The sequence below is a fragment of the Ctenocephalides felis genome, unplaced genomic scaffold (assembly GCF_003426905.1).
Source record: "Ctenocephalides felis isolate EL2017-DRISC unplaced genomic scaffold, ASM342690v1 CF-g0.4_SCAFFOLD_01492, whole genome shotgun sequence".
Classification (NCBI taxonomy): Eukaryota; Metazoa; Arthropoda; class Insecta; order Siphonaptera; family Pulicidae; genus Ctenocephalides; species Ctenocephalides felis.
Window position 1 is genome coordinate 39,406,932 of NW_020537646.1, and position 26,630 is coordinate 39,433,561.

At 27.0% G+C, this 26,630-nt stretch overlaps 1 protein-coding gene across 2 annotated transcripts in view; it reads right to left on the minus strand.

The window, feature by feature from the left end:
- Positions 1-26,630, minus strand: part of LOC113370007 (mannosyl-oligosaccharide alpha-1,2-mannosidase IA-like) — a 75,662-nt gene that overhangs the window by 7,153 nt on the left and 41,879 nt on the right. The window contains exons 1-2 of one of the 2 annotated variants that reach the window (XM_026610644.1): positions 3,149-3,382; positions 702-920 (exon numbers count right to left, since the gene is read on the minus strand). In XM_026610644.1, coding sequence (XP_026466429.1) covers positions 702-920; positions 3,149-3,379 — 450 coding nt within the window. In that variant the 5' untranslated portion in view covers positions 3,380-3,382. Of the gene's footprint in view, positions 1-701; positions 921-3,148; positions 3,383-26,630 lie in introns of those variants that run through there. The other variant, XM_026610645.1, reaches the window with a different exon arrangement.

The window sequence follows — 26,630 nt, forward strand, 5'->3', positions numbered from 1 at the left end:
TTGCGATGAAACCAAAACATTTAATTATTATAAGATGATTATAAGCTATGACTATAAGATAGGTTTCAATAATTTTTCAGAAAAGATGTTAAATTCTTAAGAAACCGGACTATTTCTTATTTATTATTTTTTATTTATTATTATTTATTATTTCTTAAGAAATCGGATAACAGGACTTATATTCTGAAGATGCTCTAATTTAAGACATAATATGTAGCCTCATACCATCAAGATATTAAATTACTCAAGCATTCTTCAATTTATTTGTATTTTGATTTTGTTTCTTAAATTTAAAAATTGTGATTTTAATTTATTTCAAAATGTAAAATTGTAAAAACCTCAAAATCTAATAAATTTAATCTAATCTAATAATGAATCGTAATATTGGTAATAATAAAACCAATTAATTTACTACATATGCTAAAATATTAAAAACGTTGTAAATATTATTTAAAAATAATTTTGAATAAAGTATACAACAATAATCAGTTTTCTAAAGATGATTGCTAAATTATTAGTAAATAACTATTTTAGTAAAGGATGTAAGAAATGTAAATTGTTATAAGTACGTTTTAATTGATTTTGTTGACAAACCAAATTCTTAACTTAAGATTTCTATTTTATAATTTGTATACGCTAAGTTTGTAAAAGATGCCAACAAAGATAAAAATCTTCACCAATTATCAATTTTTTAAACATACCAAATTGTCCACGGTAAATTCCTCTTCAACCCACTTCCTAGCTCTTTCATACTCTTCGGTCATTCCCATGACAAGTAAGGTGTCCATACTATCGATTATGGTGGCACCAAGGGATGCAGACCCAAAGATTGACGAGGTATGTGCAGCTCCTGATACTGGACGGACTTCATTGGCACCCCAGGCATGACGTTCGTAGCCGGCCCAGGCATGTCTCATCATCTGAAGAAATAAAAATAAATACTTATAGTAATTGTCATTAGGAATTTAGAAAGAAAGTTCTAAAAGTTATAAGGAACTCAAATATTATTTGTTCGAACGTATTTTCGTTTTATTATATTGGTCATGAAGGTGGTTATATTGGCCATGACAATCTTCATGGCATTGAGAGTTTTACACGGGTTGGTTGCTACCCCTAGTAGAGGGGATAGATAAGACTAATTGTTCACTTCTAAAAGTAAAGTCCGCAAAACAACATGTTTAATAAATAATCAATAAATATATCTTCTTTCATTAGAACTTAGTGACAAATCAGTGATTGTTATAAGAACTGCAACAACTACATAGTATACAAACAAATCAGTGTTTAATACAGTCCACAGCTACAAGGGTTAAATTATAACCAACAACCTGAATTATCGAAAGAGAGTATTGAAAAATTTTATAATTACGTACATAAATACATTATTAATTTTCAGATTGAGGATAATATTGATTCGGTATGTTAATTTGTCAAGATGCTCTAACAACTTTGATCCAAATAATTTTGTACCAAATGTTATAATAAGAAAATCAAATATTAATTTTCAGATTGAAGATATTATGAATTCGAAATGGTAATTTGTCAGATATCCTGAAAACTTTGATCTAAATAGTTTTGTACCAAAATTTTCCGGCAGAAAATTTCGAATCGATCACACAATACATAAAAAAATAGACCTAAATATTTGCTAAGAAGTTGAAAAGTTATTTTCTAATAGTGTTAATACAAAATGGGTGATCAGTACGAAGTAGTTAAAAAAAAGATACAAATATTATTAGTTAAATTTATCTTCAATTAAATAAATAAAATTGAATAATGTATAATAATAATTTACATAACGATATTGTATTATTAAATAAATAAATGCGTGTAGAAGTATATAAAGTTAGATAACTAATTTCAAAACATATTTAAAATAAATTTTTCTGCTTATGTCAAACAAGCATCATATTCATAGTTAATGAAACAAGTAAAATAATAAAATACTAAAAGTATTCGTGGCAAATAGTTTTTTGATACAAAATCAAATATTAAAAAAAAGATTCTATTATAAATAAATAAAATAAGAGAGTAGTCGTTTTTCTGTTTATATTAATACTTTAAATTAATGTATTTTGCAGTTTATAATTAAAATTTTGAAAATTATAAACTATTAAATATCAATCCAATTTCAGTAGACGTACATATATAAAATATGATATATAATATAATCTTATATTATTATATACTATATTACATATTATATCAGTGCTTTGTAAGTCAACACGATTCAAGGTAGTTTTTAATTTAACAGCAAAATTATTGTTAGTTTTGGAAAAGTGCAATAGCATAGCATGAAAAAATCAGATACCATTCAGAAGTATCTTATATTATTCTAACAAACAGTAACATAATTTAGGACGTTAAAAACTTATAATCTTGGTCTTAAATTTCTAAACAAAAACTTATTCAAGACCTGCTTTATTATTTACAGAAAAGTTTAAAATTTTATAAGTACCTCAAGAAGACCATGTGAAATATCTCGGCATATACCTCGATAGAAAACTTAATTGGCGAACTCATATAAAAAAAGAGACAACAGCTGGAGATAAAAACCAAAAAGCTGGTTTACTAGGGACTAAATCCAAACTAAGCTCATACAATAAGCTACTTTTATATAAAACTTTATTCAAACCAATTTAGTGTTATGGTATACAATTGTGGGTCAGTGCTCATAAGACTAATATAGAAATTATACAGAAATTTCAAAACAAATTTTTGAAAATTGCCTTAGGAGCTCCAAAATATGTTCCCAATTGGTTGATTCATGCCGACACGAATACACCTACCATAAATGAAGTAATAACAAAAACAGCACAAAAGTGTAGAAACAAGCTAATCAGTCACCCAAATACATTAGCAAACTCATTGATAACAGAGAACTATCCAAGAAGATTGAGATTTAAGCCATCAACTCTCCTGATAAAAAATGGAAAACACTTAATCATTATTTATAAGAAATTATTCAATAAGTAAATAGTTAAAATTATATAATTGTCAATAAAATATTGTGAATTTTATATCGAATGGAAAAAACAACTACGGAGATGTTTTTTCCAACATGCCTATGTAGTATACAATGTCCCTTTTCGATCGACTATTGTAAATAAAAGAGATAATAATAATAAAAAAAAAGTTTGGTTTCTACCTCTTTTACTTTCTCCCTACGTTTTTCCACAGTTGTCACATTCCATTTTCTTTCCAAATTTTCAATATTTTTGCTTTCTCGAGCTAAGTACTGTCTGTGCCTAGGATCTTTAGCTATCATATGCAACAAATCGCTAGTTTCTGTCGTGGCATATTTTCCTAAATCTCTACTATAATAGTTGTCTAGAGGTTCGACTTCTAGAGTTCCAGAAATATCATAACCATAATCCATTTCTGGTGAATAATTATCAGAAATAATTTCTCCTCTCTTAGATCTAGTTAGCGCTAAGCTGGTCATCGCCACGACCATCATTGCGGATAAAACTCCGGTAACTGCTCCAGCAGGCATTTTGATAATAAATAGTTCTTTTGATACAAAAGATTATAAATAGATTTCTTAAAGAAATGATAGTTTAATAAAATTCACGTTTATCTGAGCACAAACATTTTTTAAAAAAAAATTATATAAAAATATCATCCGGTAATTAACCAGTTCTTGACTAGCATATCCTTCCGGATATTAGTTACCGGTTGTTGATGCAAAAAGATACTGCATTTAATAATAAATACTTGTAAATTATATGCACAAGTTTTTTTCAAGATTTTTAGGTTTTTTGGTTAAAACACAGAAACATATGTTCTCACTATTAATATTCACTTTTTTATTATCAAAAATATTTTATATTAATTTTTATTTTATTTGAAATTGTCAAATGGGTAAATATGTCAATTATCATCAAGTGACACTACCGAATTTATTCAAATTTTTCTCAATTGGTCTCATCTGTATTATAGACAAATTTCAACAGTGTACTGAACAAGTAAAGTGATCGGTCATGAATTTTATTTATATATGGGGAATTGTGTGTACCAGCTTATCGAATTGTAGATATCAGTGCAAAAGGTCTCATTATATGTCACTTGTCACATAGTGAGGATTGATCGCGTGATCTGTGTTGTTTCCACGGGATTCTTTGTATGTCAAACATCAACAATTCAGTTGATTTCCGTTCATGTTGATCGACAAGAGATCTTTGGGTGGAGAATATTATTATTTTGTACATATTTAGGTTGGCTTTCATCGCCATAATGAGATAAGGTAATGTAAAACGAAAATTGATACAAGAAAGTTACATATAACTAGATGACCCGACAGATGTTGCCCTGTACCCATGTCTACAATTTTTTAATGTAATATACTAATATTTACCGTTTACCTAAAAATAATATTTTGTTTTTAAATTACTCTTCACGCCAAAATGCATGTACATTTATAATATGAGCGATGTTAAATGTAGAACTGCTTTAAATAAAATGATGAGTCTCAATTCCCACACTATATTGGAAATTGAAGTCTTTTAAACGGTATAACACAACCATAACCATAACATAACACTGGTATTTCATGCAGGATTAAATTAATTTAATTTTTTATTATTTAAGATATCCAAAATTGCATCTTAAACTTCTCCTAATCGATACCGTGAGGGCCGAATTGTATGTGTTCAATATACATCTTTACTTTCCCATTTGTTGTTATAAAGTAAAAATTTTACGAATTTTAAAAATATTGTGGAAAGATTAGTAAAAGATGCAAAGAAATTATATATTGAAAAAAAAAACTATATTGAAAATTTAATAACCGAATCTTGTGTTGGCGCCCCCTAAAGAGTGCGCTCGTATTTTTCGCATGCATCGCATTAACCGGCGCTGATTACCTAATACTTAATTTCATATTTCAAGTGAATTAATCTGTCATATCCTGTTCATATGTGTATCATTCAATCTGCCATACATATACTGTGTTTTATATTATTTTAATTTCTAGCACATCTCAGCTGCTTTTTGGCAATAATAATAGAGACATTTCATTCTTTTTATTCATAATCATAAATTCATTGTCTAGGTTCATAAGTAAATTGAAATTTTTGGTAGATGATAGCTTTCATTTGTTTTCAATGCAAACAATGACGTTTTTTACAATTTTTCCATTTATTTCTACAATATTGCACATAAATCCCAGTACTTTATAATTACATACATCCTAGAAAATTTTCTTAACAAATTTCAGAAAGATTTATCAAAATCCGCATAATCGTTTAGAAGGAATCTATAGTGACTGCTTGTAATTTAATATGAACTTTATATAATAGCAATAAAGATCAAATTGATTCTACGTTTTAGTTAGAAAACATTTGTATGAGAAAAAGAAAAGGGCTCGTTTTAGAGTTTTTCCGGAAATAATTCGATTTTTTCCCGCCGTAAAAACCATTATAGGACTTCAACGAATATTTTAAAAAAAGAATTGGCCAATATGGCCCAGGCGTTGTTGAGTTATGTGCACATTTTGCGGTTCATTTTTATATATAAGATATACTGAGTAATTAAAAATTGCACATTAATTAGATCCATACGTTTCGGTCTATATCAAGAGAATGAAAGACTCTAAAAAAAAACCTAAATTTACATAGGAGAAGGCTGTTAAACCGATTAAAAATGCATCTAAAATTTATCTGATTGAAAATTTCATAGGAGGAGTTTGTTAAATCGCATCGAATCCTGAAAATTTCATAAAAGGATATCAAATCGTTTAGAAATTCATCTAGAAAATATTTAGACTGGTAATGGCATTGGAGGATATTTAACCATTAAAAAAAACATCTGAAACTTTTATAGGCTCAAAACTCAGTAAAAAAAATGATAGAAAACCGTATAAAAATGCATCTTTAATTTACCTAGGCTAAAAACTTCAGAATGTTAAAACATTTAAAAATGGATCAGAAAATTACATCAGTTGAAAATTCCATAGCATCAGGATATTAAATCGTATAAAAATGCATCGGACAAGTATCTACGCCGAAAATTTTATAACAGAAGAATGCTAAACCTTCTAAAAATGCACCAGTAAATTTCATAGCTGATGGATATTAAATTGTTTAAAAATGCATCTGAAAATTACCCAGACTAAAAATTAGGAGATGGATAGTAAACCGCTTGAAAATATGGCATTCTTTGATTTTTTTCAAAGAGCCATAATTTTCTCTAGTACATATTATATTGTATTATATTGTTTGCGTAAACAGAGCTCCTAATCATTTTCAACATTGTATGCACAGAAACTTAACTATGGGGTGGAGCGGGGGCACAAAGGTCCAATTTGACTTTGTGCAATTATATTGTGAAAACCAAACGAATTATATCACAATGAAACATACCAAACAACTATCTGACTATGCTCAGTAAAACTCACATGTAATTAATCATTGTAGAAATGTGTTTTTGGCTGTTTTTTTAAATTTGTCACTTGGTCTTTTTTACTTTAGGCGGGGTAAAATGGGACTACCAAGGGGCAACCAGATGCATAGTCTTATTTCTAATTTTAAAAGGATTTTGCGAAATACTAGTTACATTATTCAATCAAAATAAAACATAAATTCCATGGGTATATTGTTTATAGAGAAAACACTGTATACAATCTTGATCTGATACTTTTTCAGAAATATTCATCAGCAGAGTTGGGATAACTAAATAACTTATCTGTGAAAATTGCCCCCTTTAACTTTTTTATTCACTATTTTTTCTGGTTTACACTTTTGTCAGGTTAAAGGTTCAGCTGGTCCTTTTCACACCACCCACATGTAAGCTTTTATAGAGGTTATATAAAAAAAACTGTTGAATCTAATTCAAAACTTACAATACATCTTATAAAAGAATTAAATAACGTATACTTAAAAATTATATTAAGGTCTCGTAAACTAAACAACAGTGCTCAATACCAAAAAAAAAACTAACAACGAAAGAAAATACATTTGTTATGGATTTTCAAACATTTGGCGTTTATCTGCCCACAGCAACGTCGAAAAAATCAAGGTGCTGAATGGCTGATTATACATCTTTTTCCCTCTATTTCAAATATTGTTGTTAAAAAATTCTTAATTTTACTTGTTTCTGAGATATCGGTGGTGAACCTTTTTTCCCGTAAACCTTCAAGGCCCGCTCTACTCTGTTTTAAACTTCAAAAATTAAATCAGAATACAAAATTCATTTTTTTATTAACGATTTCGATGATAATTTTGAAGATGAATGCGAAATCTCCATTTAAAAAATATTTTAAATAAATAAATTTCAAGTAATGTACAAACTCTATAAAGATAATACAAATTTTATACTACATGTCGATTTTATTTTATTGTTGGCACTTTCTTATCATATTGACATATTGCTACTCTATAAATTATTAAAATAAATTTTATAATTTTAAAGTCAATAAAAGTTTATATTAATTATATTAAATGATAGTTAAAAATTATCAGCATTTAAAACTAACACATAGTATTAATGAATAATATCATTACAAACTAATGTGAATAGTATATCATATTATATTTGTACTTCATTAAAGGTTTAGGAACAATAATTTGTGATAGTACGGGTACAATAGATAATATACAAAAACTAACATATCTATTGGACTCTTATCGAATGGAAAATTAATTTGGGACACATTGTGTTGGAGTATATTTGAATATGGTGTTGTATCTAGTGTAAAGTGCAACGCATTTCCAAAATCAACATTTACCTTTTCAAGAGGTGCTCAAACGGATGAAATTCTGAAATACTCTACGTTTATTTAATCTTTTCTATAAAATGAAACCGTAGGATTTCTGATTTTATAGCAAGATCCAAAATATAACGATAAAAAACATTTATTAGGGTAGATAATTATTGAATTTAGCGAAAAAATTGATTATCTTCTCTTAATACAGTAAATGATTTGAGAAATATGTTCAATAATGCTAATTTAAAATAGTTATTATTCATTTAAATCATTGAATCGGAATTTCAAATAATGACGAAATGATTAAAAAAAATAAAAATATAACACTCACGCACATTCTCATACATAATAATTTCTACCATAATTCATTATATTACATGAAATAATAAAGTCAATTTCAATATAATCTGAAAATAAGTAATTTTTAAATAGTATTATATTAAACACATATTAGAGTAATAACTTGTTTCTAGCCACAATTATCACTTTTTAATAGATAATTCCATTATAATACAATGAAGAAAATAGTACATTGTATAAATCATTATAAAATAAAGCCATCGCTTGATTACAGATCTTAGAAAAAATGGATTTACATCGAATCGTGGCTCTTTGAAGCATCACATTACTATAGTAGAAATCTTTTGACTGATTTATGTACGGGGTCAAAAGGTTTCAAACTAGATATTACTTGAATCAGCATCGTTTACAGTTCCGTAATTCAGAAATTGACATTTTCAATATAACATAACATATCAAATACTTGGTAAATATAGAAGTAAAGAAATATTATGATGGGACAATTATATTGAGTATAATAGTAAATCATATAATTAAAAAAAAACTAATTTCGAAATAGCTAAGAGCAAAAATATTTCACTAGTATTAGGACAAAGTCAAGTTAGAGTAAGATATTTTCCATTAGGATTAGAATGTACATGGTGGCATTTTTATATCTTCGATACAAATATCAAGCATATAAATAATTATTAATTAAAATATATACATGCTACATGTATAAAAACTTAAATAAAATAAGTTTTTGTAACACAATCAGATTATTTCAAGCATTTGTTACTATAGTTTAAGTGCTACATACATTTCAGGTGTGTATATATTTTAAGTAAATTAAATTCATACAAGTAACTTTTTTCTTGGATGTGGTAGTTATTTGAGTATCAATGAATGCTAAAATATGTTTAAATAATGTAAAAAATGCTTTGGGTACCACTTGAATTCGTAAAATCAAAAAAAAATTTATATAAAACATTGATAAAATAAAATATTCTCAAAGTTCTTGAATGACTTTATATCATAATAGATAGAACACATACGTGTGTACATAAACATATGTATAAATGAACATGCAAATTCCAGAGTAAAAATTTAAGTGTTTTTATATCTTTAGAAAGAAGCTAAAAATAACACGATAGAGATTACTACTAAATCATGTGTATGTGTATATTGTGATAATAATTTCGATGAATCGTAGAATTCGTTCGATTAAAATATAAGTTCATGACTATTGGTATTTGCAATTATAGGAGAATAATTTAATTTATAATATTGTAGTATTAAATAATAGAGCGTACAAATGTAAATGGGAAGCTTTTGCAAACTTTTATTTTATTATACAGTAAGGTAATGTTACACCTGTCCTGAAATGCACAATAAGAAAAACGTATGATTAAAAAAATAGCTTTGAGAACACAAAATCCTCTTCATTTATTATTTGTTGTTTCTTGAAAATATATCATTGAACAGAAAAAAAAACATACCTAATTTTATGTTGATATTTTTAATACTGTGACATGTACTTCTATAGTATACAACGCTAAATATGGTAATAATAATTTAGATTTTCAAAATTCTAGAAAATTAGTAGAACAAAACAAAATGTTTAATATTCTAGAGCTTTTAAAATCGTAGTGAATATGTATTAGTCTTTTTATCTGACATTAAATAAAGCAGGAAAGGTATATTTTAAGATTTGTGTCAATGATATATTACTATATTTATATTATTAGAGGCCAGTATAACATATCAAGTGTAGAACTGTATATTAATATTTAGAGCACAGATGTTCATGTTTATAGAAGCAGTTGTGCATATGGAATATTACAATTTACTGAACCATTTGTAAAAATTATTGAATATTACACAAATTATAGTAGAGTTATATTTAGGATAAAGAATTTTATAAATATTTACTGTCGGCCAATATTGCAAATAACAATATGAACACTTTTTATAGATTTCATTATCTTAAAATTAATTGGAAATAAAATCGATGTTATATATTTATTAAGTAAATATATGAACATTTATTAAATTCAACTCTGGTTATTTATTACCAGAATCTCATTTCGTAAATACTTGAAATTAAATGCAATATCTACTTCCAATTATCTAGGATACATATTTATCCTTTTATTTATATAAATCTATTTACAATTACCTTATTTATCCCTTTGTCATTAAATTCTGGGTTTTGTTAAACCAGAATATTCATTAGATTTTTATCAGGATTTTTTATTAATTTTTAATTAATGAATTAAATAATCAGATTACGAGATGGTAACCAACTAATTAAAATCAGTAATTCTTATCAATTTAAAATTAAATTTTGAAATATTATTTGCTTGAAAAAATTGAACCATATCCGAACCTTATATATGATACGATAAATTTCATGGCCCATTTAACTTGAGATATAAAAATATTGAAAAAAAATATGTTTGAAGTAAATCTTGCAAATATTCCACGGGATGGATTCGCTCGAATTCGCGACATATTATTAGATAAGTCGAGGTCAGAAGATTGTTTATTGTTATAATAACATGAAAGATAATTTTCTTGCAATAGCAAAAAAATAATAAATCGCCACGCGACCGGCTTCAAAATAACATTAACGGTACAGTCGCCTTTAATGTTGAGATTAATCCAATATTATCAAATTGCGAAACTTCCACTTTATTTATGCCATTCAGAATAAGATATATCATTACTCCTTTACTACTATTGATGTAGAATTTGTTTTTAATAGAAAACTTATCAGAATAGTGGCATGATTCTTTTTTATCACATAAATAAAATTTGTAAATGCTAAATATTTTTTCCATTAATGATATTTACTTAACCTGTTAACCGGGCAGGACGCATACAGGCGTCTTTAAAAATTATGTGCGGATGAGGCGTATATTTTTGATCGACAAACTATGTTATAGTTTTTCATTCATTTGATATCAATAAAATATAAACAAATGAAATTATAGAGACAACATACGCCCTGTTATTAGGTTAAATATACTTTTGATTGACAAAAAAAATCTAGATATGTTATTCTGTATAATTTTTTCCCGAATATTTCTTAGGAGAATCATTTACGATGGTTCATAATGCATATTCTATACGCATTTTTTGTAGTTATTTCTAACGAAAATCGTTTGCGATAGTTCATAAATAATTTATATGAATAATATGTTCACAAAAAACTGCATGACATTGAATGTCATTTTGCATCATATTCTAAAGTAAGTATGTAAATTTTAGATCGATTTGAAATTTTAATATTGGAAAATCATCATTCATCAGATTGATTTAAAAAATAATTACATTCCTGAAAATACAAAAAATCTTGTACTTGTACTTTCGCACTTACAATTAGTTAAAATGTGTGTCAGATAACTAAATTAAAATAAAATTATTTTATACCTAATTGATCGAATGATTTTGTTAGAACACACTTTACAATTCCTATTTTAATGCCACCGACAATATATAATTCTAATAGGTTACACATTAACGTTTTTTTTAAGCATTTTGTTTCAAGTTTCAATGTAAATGCAAACTAGAATTACAGAAATTGCTTCCACTTTATGAATTTAACAACTATTATTAAGCTAGTTGGTATTAGTATTTTGTCTTGAGGCAAGTTACATGAACTCTCCGATATGTGCAAATAATGGACTTAATCAGTAAAAAATAAATTAATTTATGAGTGATTAAAAGTATTTCGAGTGTATTTATTACACATAATTGAAAATGAACGAACGCGTAACTCGGAGTATTTTCTAAAAGCAAATGTTCAAAAATCAATAATTTTTATAATTGAACCAGTTTCCGCAGGACTTTGCTTCAGTATGTTCATTAAGTAGTTTTAAAAAAAGTTTCATAAAAATCGGCTTAATCTTTTTTTCAACAGTTAATTACAAGAAAACGACTCGGTAGATTTTCACCTAAAACTCATCAGAATCATTCCCAACTAATATCTTTCGAACAGTTTTTGATTTTTTAAAATCGATTCGGTAGTATGATCTTAAATGTGGACGAAAAGTTTAACACCTTTTTCTAAACTACAAAGAAACGGCTCGACCGACAACAAATTAGAATTCTCAATAATTTAAGTCATACTGATAAATCCTGAAGCGAAAGTCGACACTGTGGATGCCGTCTATAAACGACACCAGTTCAAACAGATCGTCATGGGGTGTTGTCTATAGGCGACGCTCGTAGCAAAAGGACTAATACATTGTTTTGCTTCAAAACTTTTGCTTTCAAAGATTAAAATACGAAGTTGATTGATAGGTAGATATAGAAAAACTAAGATTTAGTTTGGGTTTGTAAAACATTGTTTTAAAAAATATCACTAATTTCATAGCATCAAGAGTCTTATCAAGAGTAAATTTATTAATTATCTCCTACCTAAAATACACTGAATTCAGCAAGAAACTAATTTTTCTTCTAAATGCATAATTACATATTAAGTCTATCAAGCTCATTATAATAAACATATAATTATCATGTCAGAGACTTTCTATGAATTAATTATTTTATCGCATATTTATATATGCGATGATAAACTATTTAGTCGCATTATAGTTATAATTTCCCATGAAAAAAGTTCGAGATTGATATAGTAATCTTAGAAGGAAACTAACTCAGAGTTAATTATAATTAATGATTCGTTATCAAGCTCGCAAGCAATTTATTGCACATGCGATAATCATTAATGAAACAATCAGATTACGCAATCAATGGAGCAACAAGCGAGCAGCATCTGGTGGGATCCAGTTCGAAGATTTTTATCTTAATTAAATTATATTAGTTAAAAGATGTTGTTGTTAATTAATAAAGACTTTAATCGAATAGTACTAGTTGAAAATTGTTAGATATATAATAACATTTGCACATATTGAATGAATAGATATCATTGTAGATACTTTAAGTCGAAGCCTATTAGATTCAATTTTGATCCTAGTTACGCAACTAGTTTATCATTAAGGCATGTATAAGTCCATGATATATAATAATATTTAATATATTTAATAATAGCACTTATGGTAATTATAATAAGCAAACCAATAACTAGTTGAAAGTGGCATTTTCCTCAAGGCCAGATGTAAAAACTTCCTGATAGGTGTAATAATTGACATAATCGATCGAAATTGGGATTTAGATAATTAGATTAAATTTTCAACTGTTTCTTTCGAAAATAAGTTTTAGCTTTCAATTAAATCTTAACAATGCAATTTCCAATTGAATTTTCTCAAACACATTTAAATTGTCTGTAATTATATTAATTATATTGCATGTGCTTGTATGCCCTAAAATTGTGGATTTTTATTCCACATTTTAATGAATTGACAATGTTTGACTTATCACATCACAGAAGCAACCTTTGAAAATTAATTATTATTAGTAGGCCCGCAATATTTCAGTATGTTCTATAAGACCAAGATATCTATCGTGAAAAACAGTTTTGTAAAAATATAGTTTTTGTTTTTGAGAAAACTTCAATTTAAGGTAAAAAATCTGTTTACACACACATACATACTTTTTCTAAAATTGGTCTCATTCGATTCAGAATGGCTTGAATCGTCGAGAAAACATAAAATTAGCGAATCGTATTTTTTGATAAATAATTTAATAAAAAGAGAATAAATAAAGGTGAATAAATGAAAATGATTCATACAAATAAAAATTAACTAAATTACAATAAAATAAATTATATAATAATAGAGAAATGAATAATAATAATTATTATAATTACTATTATTATATAAACAATATAATCACTGTGTAACTGCTCCAGTGAATAGTTCATAAATTATGATAAATATAATGGAAATTTTCTCTTCAATCTTCCAGTAGATGTATAATGACGAGAAACTTTGGTAATAGTTTTTTATGGTTTTCTAGTTAAAATAAAATAGTAGCAAAAATTTCTACTGCAAATTACGTCGTCCATTACAAAAAATACTGTAATATTTATTTTATTAAAAACTGTATAGTTATCCGGAATATTCTCTGCTATATCACACTATTCAGAAAATTTTCAATTCAAATAGGATAAATAATTTATTTTAATAGATAGCATAGATAAATAATTTCAACTGATTAAAGATTAATGAAGTAATCATATATTCTAAAAATACTTAGCTTGAAGAGCAACGAACTATTCTAATTGTGTCCAAGAATGTAGAAAATAAAATAAAAGATTTATAAGCCAAAATGTATTTCCTTCAGCTAACTCTAACAAAATATCAATAAAATCAATATTTAAAATTATTATACAGATTAATTAGAGAATTTTCTAATTTCTGCTCATTATTTAGAATTATTCAACGCCCAGGGCAATAATACAATATAACTACATTTTTAAGTGTACAAATTGTACACAAATATTGTAACGGAATAACGTAACGACGAAATCTCATATTAACTTTTTATAATTAGCATAGTTTTCTAGCAGATTTGCACATAAAATTATATATGTTATGATCAATGCATATATTCTCGTGAGAAAATAAACAATTTTTAATGCAACACACGTTCAGCCATATCAAAAGTATTAAATATCTTTGAAGTAATTTAAAAATATTTTGGCTTTATTTCATGTCGAAAATACTACTAACGATTAATAGGCGGTATGAGAAGAATTTTTATTTGAAAATCTCAATCACAGGAAGCATTAAAATAGTAATACCTTCATCAAAAATTCAAAATTTTCGAAAAAATTCAGAATATAAAAGAATATTTATTATTCGAACTTTTCAAAAAAGCCTAAATTTTTAAAAATACCAAAATTCTCAAAAATGTATTTTTTTTCAAAGCGTTCAAAAAAATTAAAGCTTTTTTAAAATATTTATTCGGTAAGAAAAGTTCCAGCAATTTGTATTGAGGCACGATGCCATGCACCACTAGTTTTTAATTTTTTTCTGAAATTATATTACTGAACTAGAACTACCTATACGGCAAAGAAACAAACATTTTCCGCAAAAATTGTAGAATATTTAAGCATGGCAATCACGCAACGAAACGAATTGTAGACATAAGAAAATTTTCCTTGCATATATCGCAGGCGAATTAAATTTGCAATATTCAAGACTTCGTATAATATGTATGGCTTCACGTTCCTAGCGTTTATAAAGCTCTAGAAAAATATAGAGTTCCACTTTCTACTATCAATATTCAGTCGAATTTAAGCAAAAATCCATTCTACGCTGAATTGAAACATTTACCACACATATTTCATAACAATTATACATTTAGCAAAATGTATTCGACTTATTTAGCAAGAAAAAATCCAAAAATTCTATTTTCACTATAAAATTAAATAAGAGCACAATCAACAAAATAAACTTTCATGTTAAATCAAAAAATCACTTCACTTATCGATTATACATCAAATGCAGAAATTAAAATAGATCATTATTCACTAGTAGACATTATACAGATAAGCAGAAAAAAACTTGTTTGTGAAAGTGTTCCCATTTCTTGCTTCAAGCATATAATCATAAATTATAATAGACACAATTGATAACGATAAAGAAATGAAATACCCTTTTCAGTAATACGACTATTAATAATCTATTGAAGTAATATGAATAGTAATGATTCTAGGAAAGAAAATCGAAACTCATTTCAGAATGCAATTTTAGATGGTAGCAATAAATATGAATCAACTTTAGAAAGGTAGACATTTATTTTTAATTTTAAATCTAAGATTTCGTTCTGCTATGTGTGTGATTGCTCAATTCTTGAAAAAAAATTTTTGTTGTAATTTGATATTCGTTTTGGAACTAACAATTATTATTTTAAGTTTTAACTAGTGGGGTGCATGGCATCGTGCCTTAAGGCAAATTACTGGAACTTCCCGTAGCGTAAATAAAAATCTTGGTATGGGCCTAAAAAAATTGCACAAAATGTGTACACATTATTAAAATCTCTATAAAATATCTGATAATTTGATGTACATATGTCCAATAAACGTTTTTGACCGCCTAATGACATTTTTTTAAACTTATTTTATTTTTTATTTTTTATTTTATTTTTTTAAACTTATTATTTATTTTTATTGAGAGTCCATAACCGCTGGACCTGCCTTCCCAAAAATTTAATCAGTTCTTCATCTTGTCAAGACAAGTAAAATGTTTTTTGAATGATTAAAATCGGACCCTCCGTTATCTTAAAAACAGAGTTACCGTTTTTGACACTTTTTGCCCCGTATCTTCGGAACGGGTAGATCTGCCTTTGCCAAAAACTAATCAGCACGTCTCCTTATCAATACGAATCGAATTTTTGAATTATTCAAATCGGTTCATCCGTATTCCCGAAATCGTCGACGAAAATTTATATCCGCGCGCACATACACAGACACATACACACACATCAATTTTTTCCAAGGTATGCAAAAATATTCAGAAACCTTTGAAACGTAAAGATATATAAAAAATTTCATTTTCGATTTTTTTGCAATTACTATAACTTGCTCTACGAGAAGTTAAAAAGCATATAATAATTCCGATTTAATGTTTGTCAATACTCTGAAGACTATTTTATAAATCTTTATTATTATTGGTGATAATATGTCGTTTGTTTTCAATGAAATAAATTAATCAAGTACTGTACTTGATATAATAGATTTATGTCTAAGAATTAACGCTAATCAAATCTAGTCCGATCAGCTATATAAATTCACTATTATATGTAAAAATGACTATCAAAAAACCCATTTTGTCAGTTTTAATATGGTATAAACTAACACATCTCACAAAGAATAAATATTAATATATTTAATATCAAACTCATTTTTTTTGTCTTTGGCAATCACCAACCAAACTATATTTTTTTATTTTTTTTTAAATATTTTATAGTTACTATATTTTTATAAATTATAGATATTGTAAAAAATTATTCTGTTATGTGCTCATCTTGAATAAATTTACGCTATCAATTAAATATAAACATTAATTAAAAACAAAGTTTTAAAACAATTATGTTTATACACACATAAAATTTTGTTTTGATCATAAAACGGGGAGTTCCCATCTTATCTACATATTTCCATCAAAGTAATAGACTACTAAAAATTTTCGTGTAAAAATAGACATTTAAATCTCGTGTAAATGCAAAATTAATATTTCATTAAAATAAAATTATTTTCAAAAACCGTGTAAGATCGAAAACGTGCACGAGAGATAGGTGTATTATGATTTTCTTATTTCTGAACTCTGAAAACCTCATGTTATTTACAAAATTATTTAACTATAAATATTTTCTACGATTCTACGATTTTGGGTGCTCATAAAATACTAAAAACCAACAAAAACATTTTTCTTAAACATTTCTACACTTATTGAAAACCTGTTTATTTTTTTAAAATTAACACCAAATAAAAATCGTTACATACATACATTAAAAATTAAAATCGGTAATACCTAGCAATGTTTACTGTTGTGAGTATCTTGAAAGATTAATAATTCTGAATTCATTTTCCTAGACTGATTCTTCCTAGACTTCTATATGTACCATCGCTTTATTATAACGATTTCACTCGATGTTATTACAGAGTTCATAGAAAATAGAAAGTAAAAAAAATGTTTTTATTTTTCCAGTGTAATTTCCATTATTTAGCATAAAAATATATTTTTTCACGGTATGTAAGAAACATATGCATGACGAGTGACTGATAGCATTTTCCAAACACTTTAGTTAGTACACAGAGCACGTACTGGAATATTCAACGCCTCTATTTAGAGATGAAACATGGAAAACAATTTGTGTCGATATCAAAATCTGCAAAGTCGATATAAAATAATTTAAAAATTTATTCTATCAAATTTTCACGAAATCTAGAATAATATGTACCGAGTTCATATAAGAAAAAATAACTTTTCAGAATGCTTTCAAGGTTTCACAAAATGCTTCAAAATTTTATTTGTATTGATGATTAAATAAAATGAAAATATTAAATATGTAATTCCTGAAATATAAATGAGAAGTATATATGCAAAAATATGATTTGTTAAATAACCTTCAAAATATAAATCGCATTAACATTTGAAATCAGTAAACAAATGGATACACAAAAACATGTTTTGATGAAGCATGTGATAAATTAGGAAGACCGATTATTGTAAGAATTTGATACAAAATTGATACGTAATATAAAAGATTTGCAAATAAAATATAGCGAATTTTAATGGCAAAGATTTATCTTAAGACATTAAAAATCGATATTGATAATTAGTAATTTCGTAGTCGAAGGTTTCTGATCACAATTTTTTTACTGTGAATTGATGCTCCTAAGATGAATCACCCTTATATAGAGCAACATTTTTGATTTATTTAAAAAAAATAATCATTTATATCCTGTAAATATTAAGTTTAACAGAAATATAGAGCTTATTATAGGTATTCAAATAGAACTGAAAATGTTTTTACAAAGTTATTACAATACTTCATCATATCAAAAATTGATCATTTTTTAGATGGATGATGAGTGAGTAACATTGTTTGCCTTGATCTATGTATGGACTGAGAAAACGCGCTATTATAATAACCTATTATTATCTACGCCTATTATAGAACCTATAATAAATTCTGATATTAATTAGTAATGATAAATTCTGAAGTTCTTAATAATAAAAAAAATATTGACTTTAACCCTTTCCACTCGGATGCCGCCGCTCCGGCGACAAAAAACATATTAATCTAGCAATTCGCGAGTGGAAAAGGTTAAACTTGCTTTTCTCGAATCTGGCTTTTGGGAAACGATACTCACGATTTCTGAATTAATACTGGACACATTTAGTTGAAATTTTGCCAATCTTCTTTACAGCCTTCTCTTCAGTATGAGCTCACATCCAAATTCCGATATTTACTATTTTTTAAATATTCGAGAATATCGAAAAATGTTGCAAACAATTTTTTGTTAGATCACTGCTTTGTGAAAAAATATTGTATTGACTCGTTCGTTATTCATACGATAGCGACATTTATCTAGAATCTAGATTAATAATATAATTATATATTTTTTTCAAATTATTTGGAGAACTAAAATCATGGGTATGGTCATGTATCAAAGTTTTAAAACTTGTGGCAATTTTTATTTTTTGTCATTTTTTAATATCCTCAAAACATTAGTTATTACTTTGTAAAAAAAAATTAAAATATTGTTTACCCTTTATACGGCCAAAAATCACACAAAATTCATGCTCCTAGACCAGAATACTCTCTTAAATGTGTTGAATGTTTAAAAATCCAACTTTGGCTTTTTAAATTTAAGATTAGTTTTTACATTCAAGGAATAAACTGAGAACAAAGGCATCTGATATTATCAGTAAGATAGATATAAAGTGCATCACAAATACCACATTTATCATATGTACCACTTCACAGAACACATTGTTATTTCAAATAAAATATTTATTTATTAAAATAAAATATTTTATATAGAAGTTTATAGGAAACGAATAATATATAAATTTATAATATGACGTTAAAACTAATGTTTTATACTATAAATATGAAAATATAATATTTTTATATTAATTTAGGTATTTATTATTTTAATAAATTCATAACAGACTCGAAATTCAGCAAGTTCGACATTATTCTCACCCCCATTCGCGTTCGGTTTCATTCACTTAAAATAGAGTTGTCTTTAATAATGCAATGGTCGGTAAATAGAATTAGCTGCATCAAGTGCTTTATAAGTTATATTAACAGTTAAATGTATTTAGTGCGTTTTCCTTCAGCAATTCTCTTTGTTAAGATTCTTTCTGCTTCTTCTTTGAGTTGGTTCATCAGAGGTTAATTGTGGTCACCATTTCGAATGTGGTTCTTTGAAAAATGTTTATTGGATATATTCCAAGCAATTATTTCCAAAGATATTTATATCAAGTTTAGTATGTGTGTATATAAGAATAGTAACATCTAGTCGAAAAGTATAACATTTGATTTTTTTATTATTAATAACAGCAATCAGAACTTAAAAGTCATAAGTTTGTTGTCACGTCGGGGTCACCAATTATATAGTCTTACAAACTATATATTTAATTTGTAAACGATTAAAACACGATCCAACTTCGATAATGATTTAATTTGATCAGAAAATACGAATATGTAAACTTGCGAGATAAAACAATATTTTATTGACGTATAATCAAAAGATGATTGCGATTACTTCGATAACTTTTGTTTTTATTTAATTATGGCAAAATGTCAGGGGACGCAATAGATTACTTAACAAAGTATCAGTTTAGAAGGCAACCCAACGATTGGTCTCTCTCTCCATTTAAAAAAGTTATTATTATAATTTCTCTAGTACTAATGACTTTTATTATTATAATTTCTCTAGTACTGATGACTTTTGAATGAATGCAGCAATGACGAGATGGACTATTTTCACTTGGAAACATTTAAGTGAAAACCGATTACATGGATCACTAAACCATAAGTTGTCGATGCCTTCCTGGCATCAGGTGGGTATTGAACCTGAAACTTCTGGTTATCTATATATATAAAAGAGGATCGCCTTATGTGCTACCACTTATAACTCACGAACGGCTGAACCGATTTAGATGAAAATTGGCAGGGAGGTAGTTTAGGGCCAGGAGAAGGACTTAGGATACTTTTTATCTCTTTATTTCATTCTAATTCAAAATTAATTATTAATAAACAATCCATGTAGTTTATTCAATCTATGATACTATCAATGATTTCATCCATGACATTTACATTCGATTGTCAACTGTCATTCGGTGTTTCTGTTTTGATACAAATATATTGATATGCATTTCTTAATGATCATTATTTGAAAATTATTACGTGAATAATATAAATATTTTAATCGCCACGGAAAATTAATACAAAGTGGCAAATAAATTAATTCTTAATAATACCAAGCGATGCTAGATGGACGATGGGGAAATTTATTTCTTGGAAATGGAAATGTAATTATTTATATAATTAGGTATTTATGTATATTTGTTTATACGTATTTAAATAGAGTATTTGAAGTGTTTATATTATATATCAGCAATAAGTATAATCATCAACAAATTAATAAAAAAAAAATTCTGAAATATAGTTTCTTGACATAACCTCAAAATTTGTAATAAAAATGTAAATAGTTATACATTAATTGTTGTTAATTTGTAATTTCTTTATACATATCTTATAAAATGTTTCAGGTGTTTACAACTAATTGGCATATATATATTATCAGCAAATGTGCTTTGATTCGACAATAAAAAGGTCTATTTGAAGTAATCGACTACCTTAAGTTAACTATAGTGATAGAATATTAGTTTTTGGTTCTCATATATTATAACCCAGCTATAAACCTCACGGAGCCCCAGACCTTTCCAGCGAATGCAAAATTGTCGAATTCGGTTTGTGCATTCTGGAGTTATATTGTCAAAACTTATAACTCAAGAAGGCTGAACCGATTTAACTGAAAATTGGCTTTGGTAAAGTTGGTAAAAGTTGGTGCTTTGATTCGACAATAAAAAGGTCTAATTGAAGTAATCGACTACCTTATGTTAACTATCGTGATAGAATATTAGTTTTTGGTTCTCATATATTATAACCCAGCTATAAACCTCACGGAGCCCCAGACCTTTTCAGCAAATGCAAAATTGTCGAATTCGGTTTGTGCATTCTGGAGATATATCGTCAGAACTTATAACTCAAGAAGGCTGAACCGATTTAACTGAAAATTGGCTTTGGTAAAGTTGGTAAAAGTTGGTTCAGAGCCAGGAGAAGGACATAGGATAACTTTTATCCTGTTCGACTTGGAATAACAATAAGCAAATGACAGCTATGTAATCACGCATGGATGACAATTCAATATTTGTAAGGAATTAATAATAAAATTATTTATTTTAAATAAATAATTAACAATTATAATATAATGATAGTGCCATTGCCCATTCGTATAAACAGTGAAGCGAACTATGTATAACTCAGTATGGTTGACAAATCATATTTTTCTCAAACACAATGCTCTGAAAGAACTTATTTGTATAATTATGTACTCATTGGTATTTATAAAACCTTTTCTAGATTATTCAGATTTAGAACCTAAATTTTGAATTGATCAAAGGAACATTTTGTCGAATAGCTTATTTCCAGTTATAATTTTCTGAATTTATTCAAGAATGGATAGTAATATATGAAGATCCACGACCGAAGTGTCAAAAACCAGTAAAGCTAAGCATTGTTTAACAGCAGTATCTGAATGTAAAGGGAAAAATATGTATAATCAGCTATAACCTTGATTCTTATGACTTTGGTATTGGGAGATAAATGGTAATCTTTGAAAATCCATAGTAAAAGTATTTTCTTCCATTGGTAGTTTTCTAGCAATTAGTTGAAAATGTAATTATTTTGTAAAATACCTTTGAAATTAAAATATGACATTAGACCTGCTTGCCATCTGGCCGTTCCAAGTTACCCCGTTATAGGGTAAAAAGGTCTAGATAATTTTTTTTTTAAGACAGCAAAAAAGCACGTTTTTACAATGATGAAGTAGCTGGTAGTTTTACTGAACGTAGTCAGATAATTGTTCATTTGAAATGTGTCATTTGTTGTGATGTAATTGGTTTGATTTTCATAATAAAATTTATATTTGCCTAAAGTCAAATTGGACCTTTGTGCCTTGCCCTGTTCTACATATATACTTTTTATTAAATTTACTTTTATTCATCGAATATTACTAGAAACTTTTCAAAAAGCAGGTCAAAAAAGAGATACCTAAATCATTTTGTATCTCTCCTCGCAGAAATTTGAAAAATTTTTATAAGCTCAATAGTATTATTTAAATGGAATTTGTAATGACTATATAAGTCGAAAGACCAACAAAGACTTGGATTGGATTATGCCATGTTTTCTATAGAAAGTGTATAAAACTTTCAGTTTGGTTGTATTAATAAAATATATACAAACTAATGGGGTTTATTGTTTCTATAATATCTCATTGTATATAGCAATTCAAACAACACATCCTTACACAAAAAGTATTAATTTTTTAGATACTCTAGAAATTGTTTATAAAATAACTTACTTAGCAAAACAACGTTTGCCGGGTCAGCTAGTAGCTTATAACTTTCACCACCAGTAGCTTTTGATTGAAACGATAAAAATTGCAAAAATTGAGTGAGGAATCTAAATCTGATATGATAAATTATTTAATGCATTTATTTTAACTTTTTTAACTTTTACCATTTTTAGGAATATTTTTTCCTATTGAAGTAAAAAATAAATATCTTTAATAATTTTTAGTGATATACAACTAAAAGTTATAGAACTTGGCGTTAAGAAACGAACTTTAAGAAAATACAAACATCCAGAATAATCCAAGAAATGTCTGGTTTTATTTAAGAACAGTATTTGATCAGCTCAGAGTGCGCTTTACTTGATCTTATTGCAGAGCATGGCAGATAATTTTAGTGAAAGCAGAGTTGTTTCAAAAACTACATACTTAGAGATGCCAAATATTGTAAACAAATATCGATGTTTAATATCTTGTCTTATAAGTAACATATGCTACAAAGTAATTTTAGTTCTAAAACTATATTTCATGTGTTTACAAAATAAACACTTTAAAATCCTAAATATAAAGAATAGAAGAAAGTAAGAAAAAGCATTAAGCACTTTAATAGTGCTCAAATAGTACCTTTTCTATTTTCTGTTATTAAATCTTAAATAAAATGACTTTACCAAAAAGTATCAGTAATTTTGAAGGTGTCGAGTTGAAGTTTTGAAACGTATTCAGCAAGAAGCCTCTTCGATTTTGACAAATTTAATTAAACTGTGCAGTCGCATTAAATGAAATTAAAATAATGAATTATAAATAAAATAAGTTTATGTAATAAATTGCAAATTAAAAATAAAAGTAATTATAATAATGATAAATAATTATATGACGGAATGTTGTCAGTGTTTTAACCCATCGAGAACGGTTTCAATAAGATTTTTTCAATAAAGACTCGCCTTTACTGAATTTCATCTAACACTACTCTGGGTGTAGTTTATACAAAATGTAAATTTTATTGCGTAAAAATATGAAATAATATAGAAGTCTGTATAAATAACTATAAATATAATTTGCAGTATAAGGCTTCTGCGAGTCGTCAGCGGACAATACCACACAATATAATAACAAGATGTTTTGGAGTCAAATATTAGTTTCGCAAATATAAAATGATGAAATTATAATATAAATAAATAAAGTTTGTAATGCAAACATGAATATTAACACATCTATCGATTTAAATTATTCAAAATTTTCAAATAAAATAAAATAATCACTACGCATATAACAATCTCACAAGTCAGTGGGTAGATGCATGGTAGATGCCAATCCATTCAATTGAAAAATTGGTAATAATAAGACATTAGTATAAAAGAAACAAAAATTTAAAAAAGTGGCTTTAACGAAGGTAAAAAAAGACAGAAGCCTATTCAAAGCCAAAGAATGTCATACAATTATTACTACTAAACTATCGAATATGAAAATTTAATATTATTATATATGTGAGCTTATACAATGGACGACATTAATAATGTACATTTACATAAAAAATAAATTAAAAAAAAATTTTAGACCAAAGTTAGAATGAAGGACCTCCTCTCATATTTCTGAGAGATATCTAAACTGAATTGCAAATCTGGTGCACTAATTTTTAGCACTTTTTGCTCCGTATCTCCGAAGCGGTTGGACCTGTCTTCGTCAAGAACTATTCAGCGCATCTTCCTTATACACAAAGCGCTGAAACGTGAATAGGAAATGCCAAAATTTTCATTTTCGACTTTCGGACTATTACTATAACTTACCCTACGGAATGTTAATAAATCTCGCAATTGTATTGAAATAATTATAGTCGCTTTCAAATAACAAATACAAGCTAATACAGTATTAGCATCGAATTCTAAATTCGAACTACTTCGACTTTTTCAGGTCATGTGAGTTCACGTCGTAAAGCTTGCTTGCACATACTTGCACAAGTCGAGAGCACATAATGAAAGCTTACGATAAAAGAATTATGTGCCAATAAAAGTATATGGGAATGTGCAGGCGACAAACTCGGTACAGAATTCTACAGATCGCATAATCAAGCTGACGCCGAGCGACGACGCTGTGAGAAGTATATTGCATAATAAAGCTTTTATTTGAAAAGAAATACAATAGAAAATCACTAGTTATTATACTTCGGCTTTTTATTATATTGAAAACAGTTTGAATTGGATTTTGGATAGTGTCGCTATCGATTATCCATAAATCGTTAAAGAATTCTATAACTTGATTCGTTCCTTTATTCTTCTTTCACATAAAATATTCTGAATCTATTCCTTGAAATTTATTCGCATTTCCTATTTGCAATATTTTCGTCCTTTTTAATAATCAAACTAATTTAAAATCTAACAAATAAATTGTGATTCATAAAAATTCGATGAATACGTGCTAAACTTTTATCATGATATTATTTAAACTCTCAATAAATATATTTTTTTAAATTGAGTTAATATTCTTCACTCATTCTTGCAGTTAGTCTAAAATAGTTTAATTTTTTTTTATATTTTTTTTGTTTTTAAATATTAATATGTTGAATTGTAATAAATCATGCTTAAATTACCCTACTACTAATGGTTTTTGATCTGAGGCAAAGTGGGTTTTAAGAGTCGGCGGGTAGAAAGGTCCAGCACCATTATCTCAAAAACAAGTATAGAATTCTATTATTTTAATTCCTGGCGTCACTATTGGGAAATAAACGGCCATGTATCAATATTCATAATAAAAGTATTTTATTTTGTTGGTAGATTTTTTCGTTTTGAGCTCTTTTATTTATTTCATAATAATATGCTAATTGTTTTATAAGATATACTATAACTTTCATGTTAAATTCGAAGAGTTTTTTCGGTATAACTTGTAGGCTGCTAGGTTAGATGTGGTTGAGATAAGAAGGATCATCTGAACCTTTAAACTGAGAAACGTAAACAATACAATAAGAAAATAGTAAATAAAAAAATAAGTTAAAACGAGCAATTTTTTCAAGAGATAAATAAACTTCAATTATTCCAACTCTGCTGATGAATATTTCTGACAAAATACCAGATCAAGGTTTTGAATGGCGTAATCTTTGTAAAAATGTGCATTATTTTGTAATCATTTAGAATTAAAAATAAGAAATTATCTGTTTCCTCGAAGACTGTCTCTTTTACCTAGCCTATGAGGTAAAAAGGAACAGATGACAAATTAAAAAAAAAAACAGGGTAAAGATCATATTTCTTCAATAATGAATGAGCTAGTATTTTTACTACACATAGTTCAATAGTTGTTTATTTTATACGTTTCATTGTGATGATGTACTTCATTTGATATAGAGCGTATAATTACTGAAGGTCAAGTTGGACCTTTGTGCCCCGCCCCGCCCTAAAAATCTAATTAGCAAAACCATTAGGTATAATTCTTAATATTTAGTAATATGTAACATTCCTATAAACATTTGTTTATGGCAATATTACACATTGCTTAAAAATCAGAGAAATTAAACAACTAATTACTGAAAAGAAACGATTCTTCTTTCAATGTGATTAATCAATCAATGAATTAAAAAGCTTGATGGTACGTATA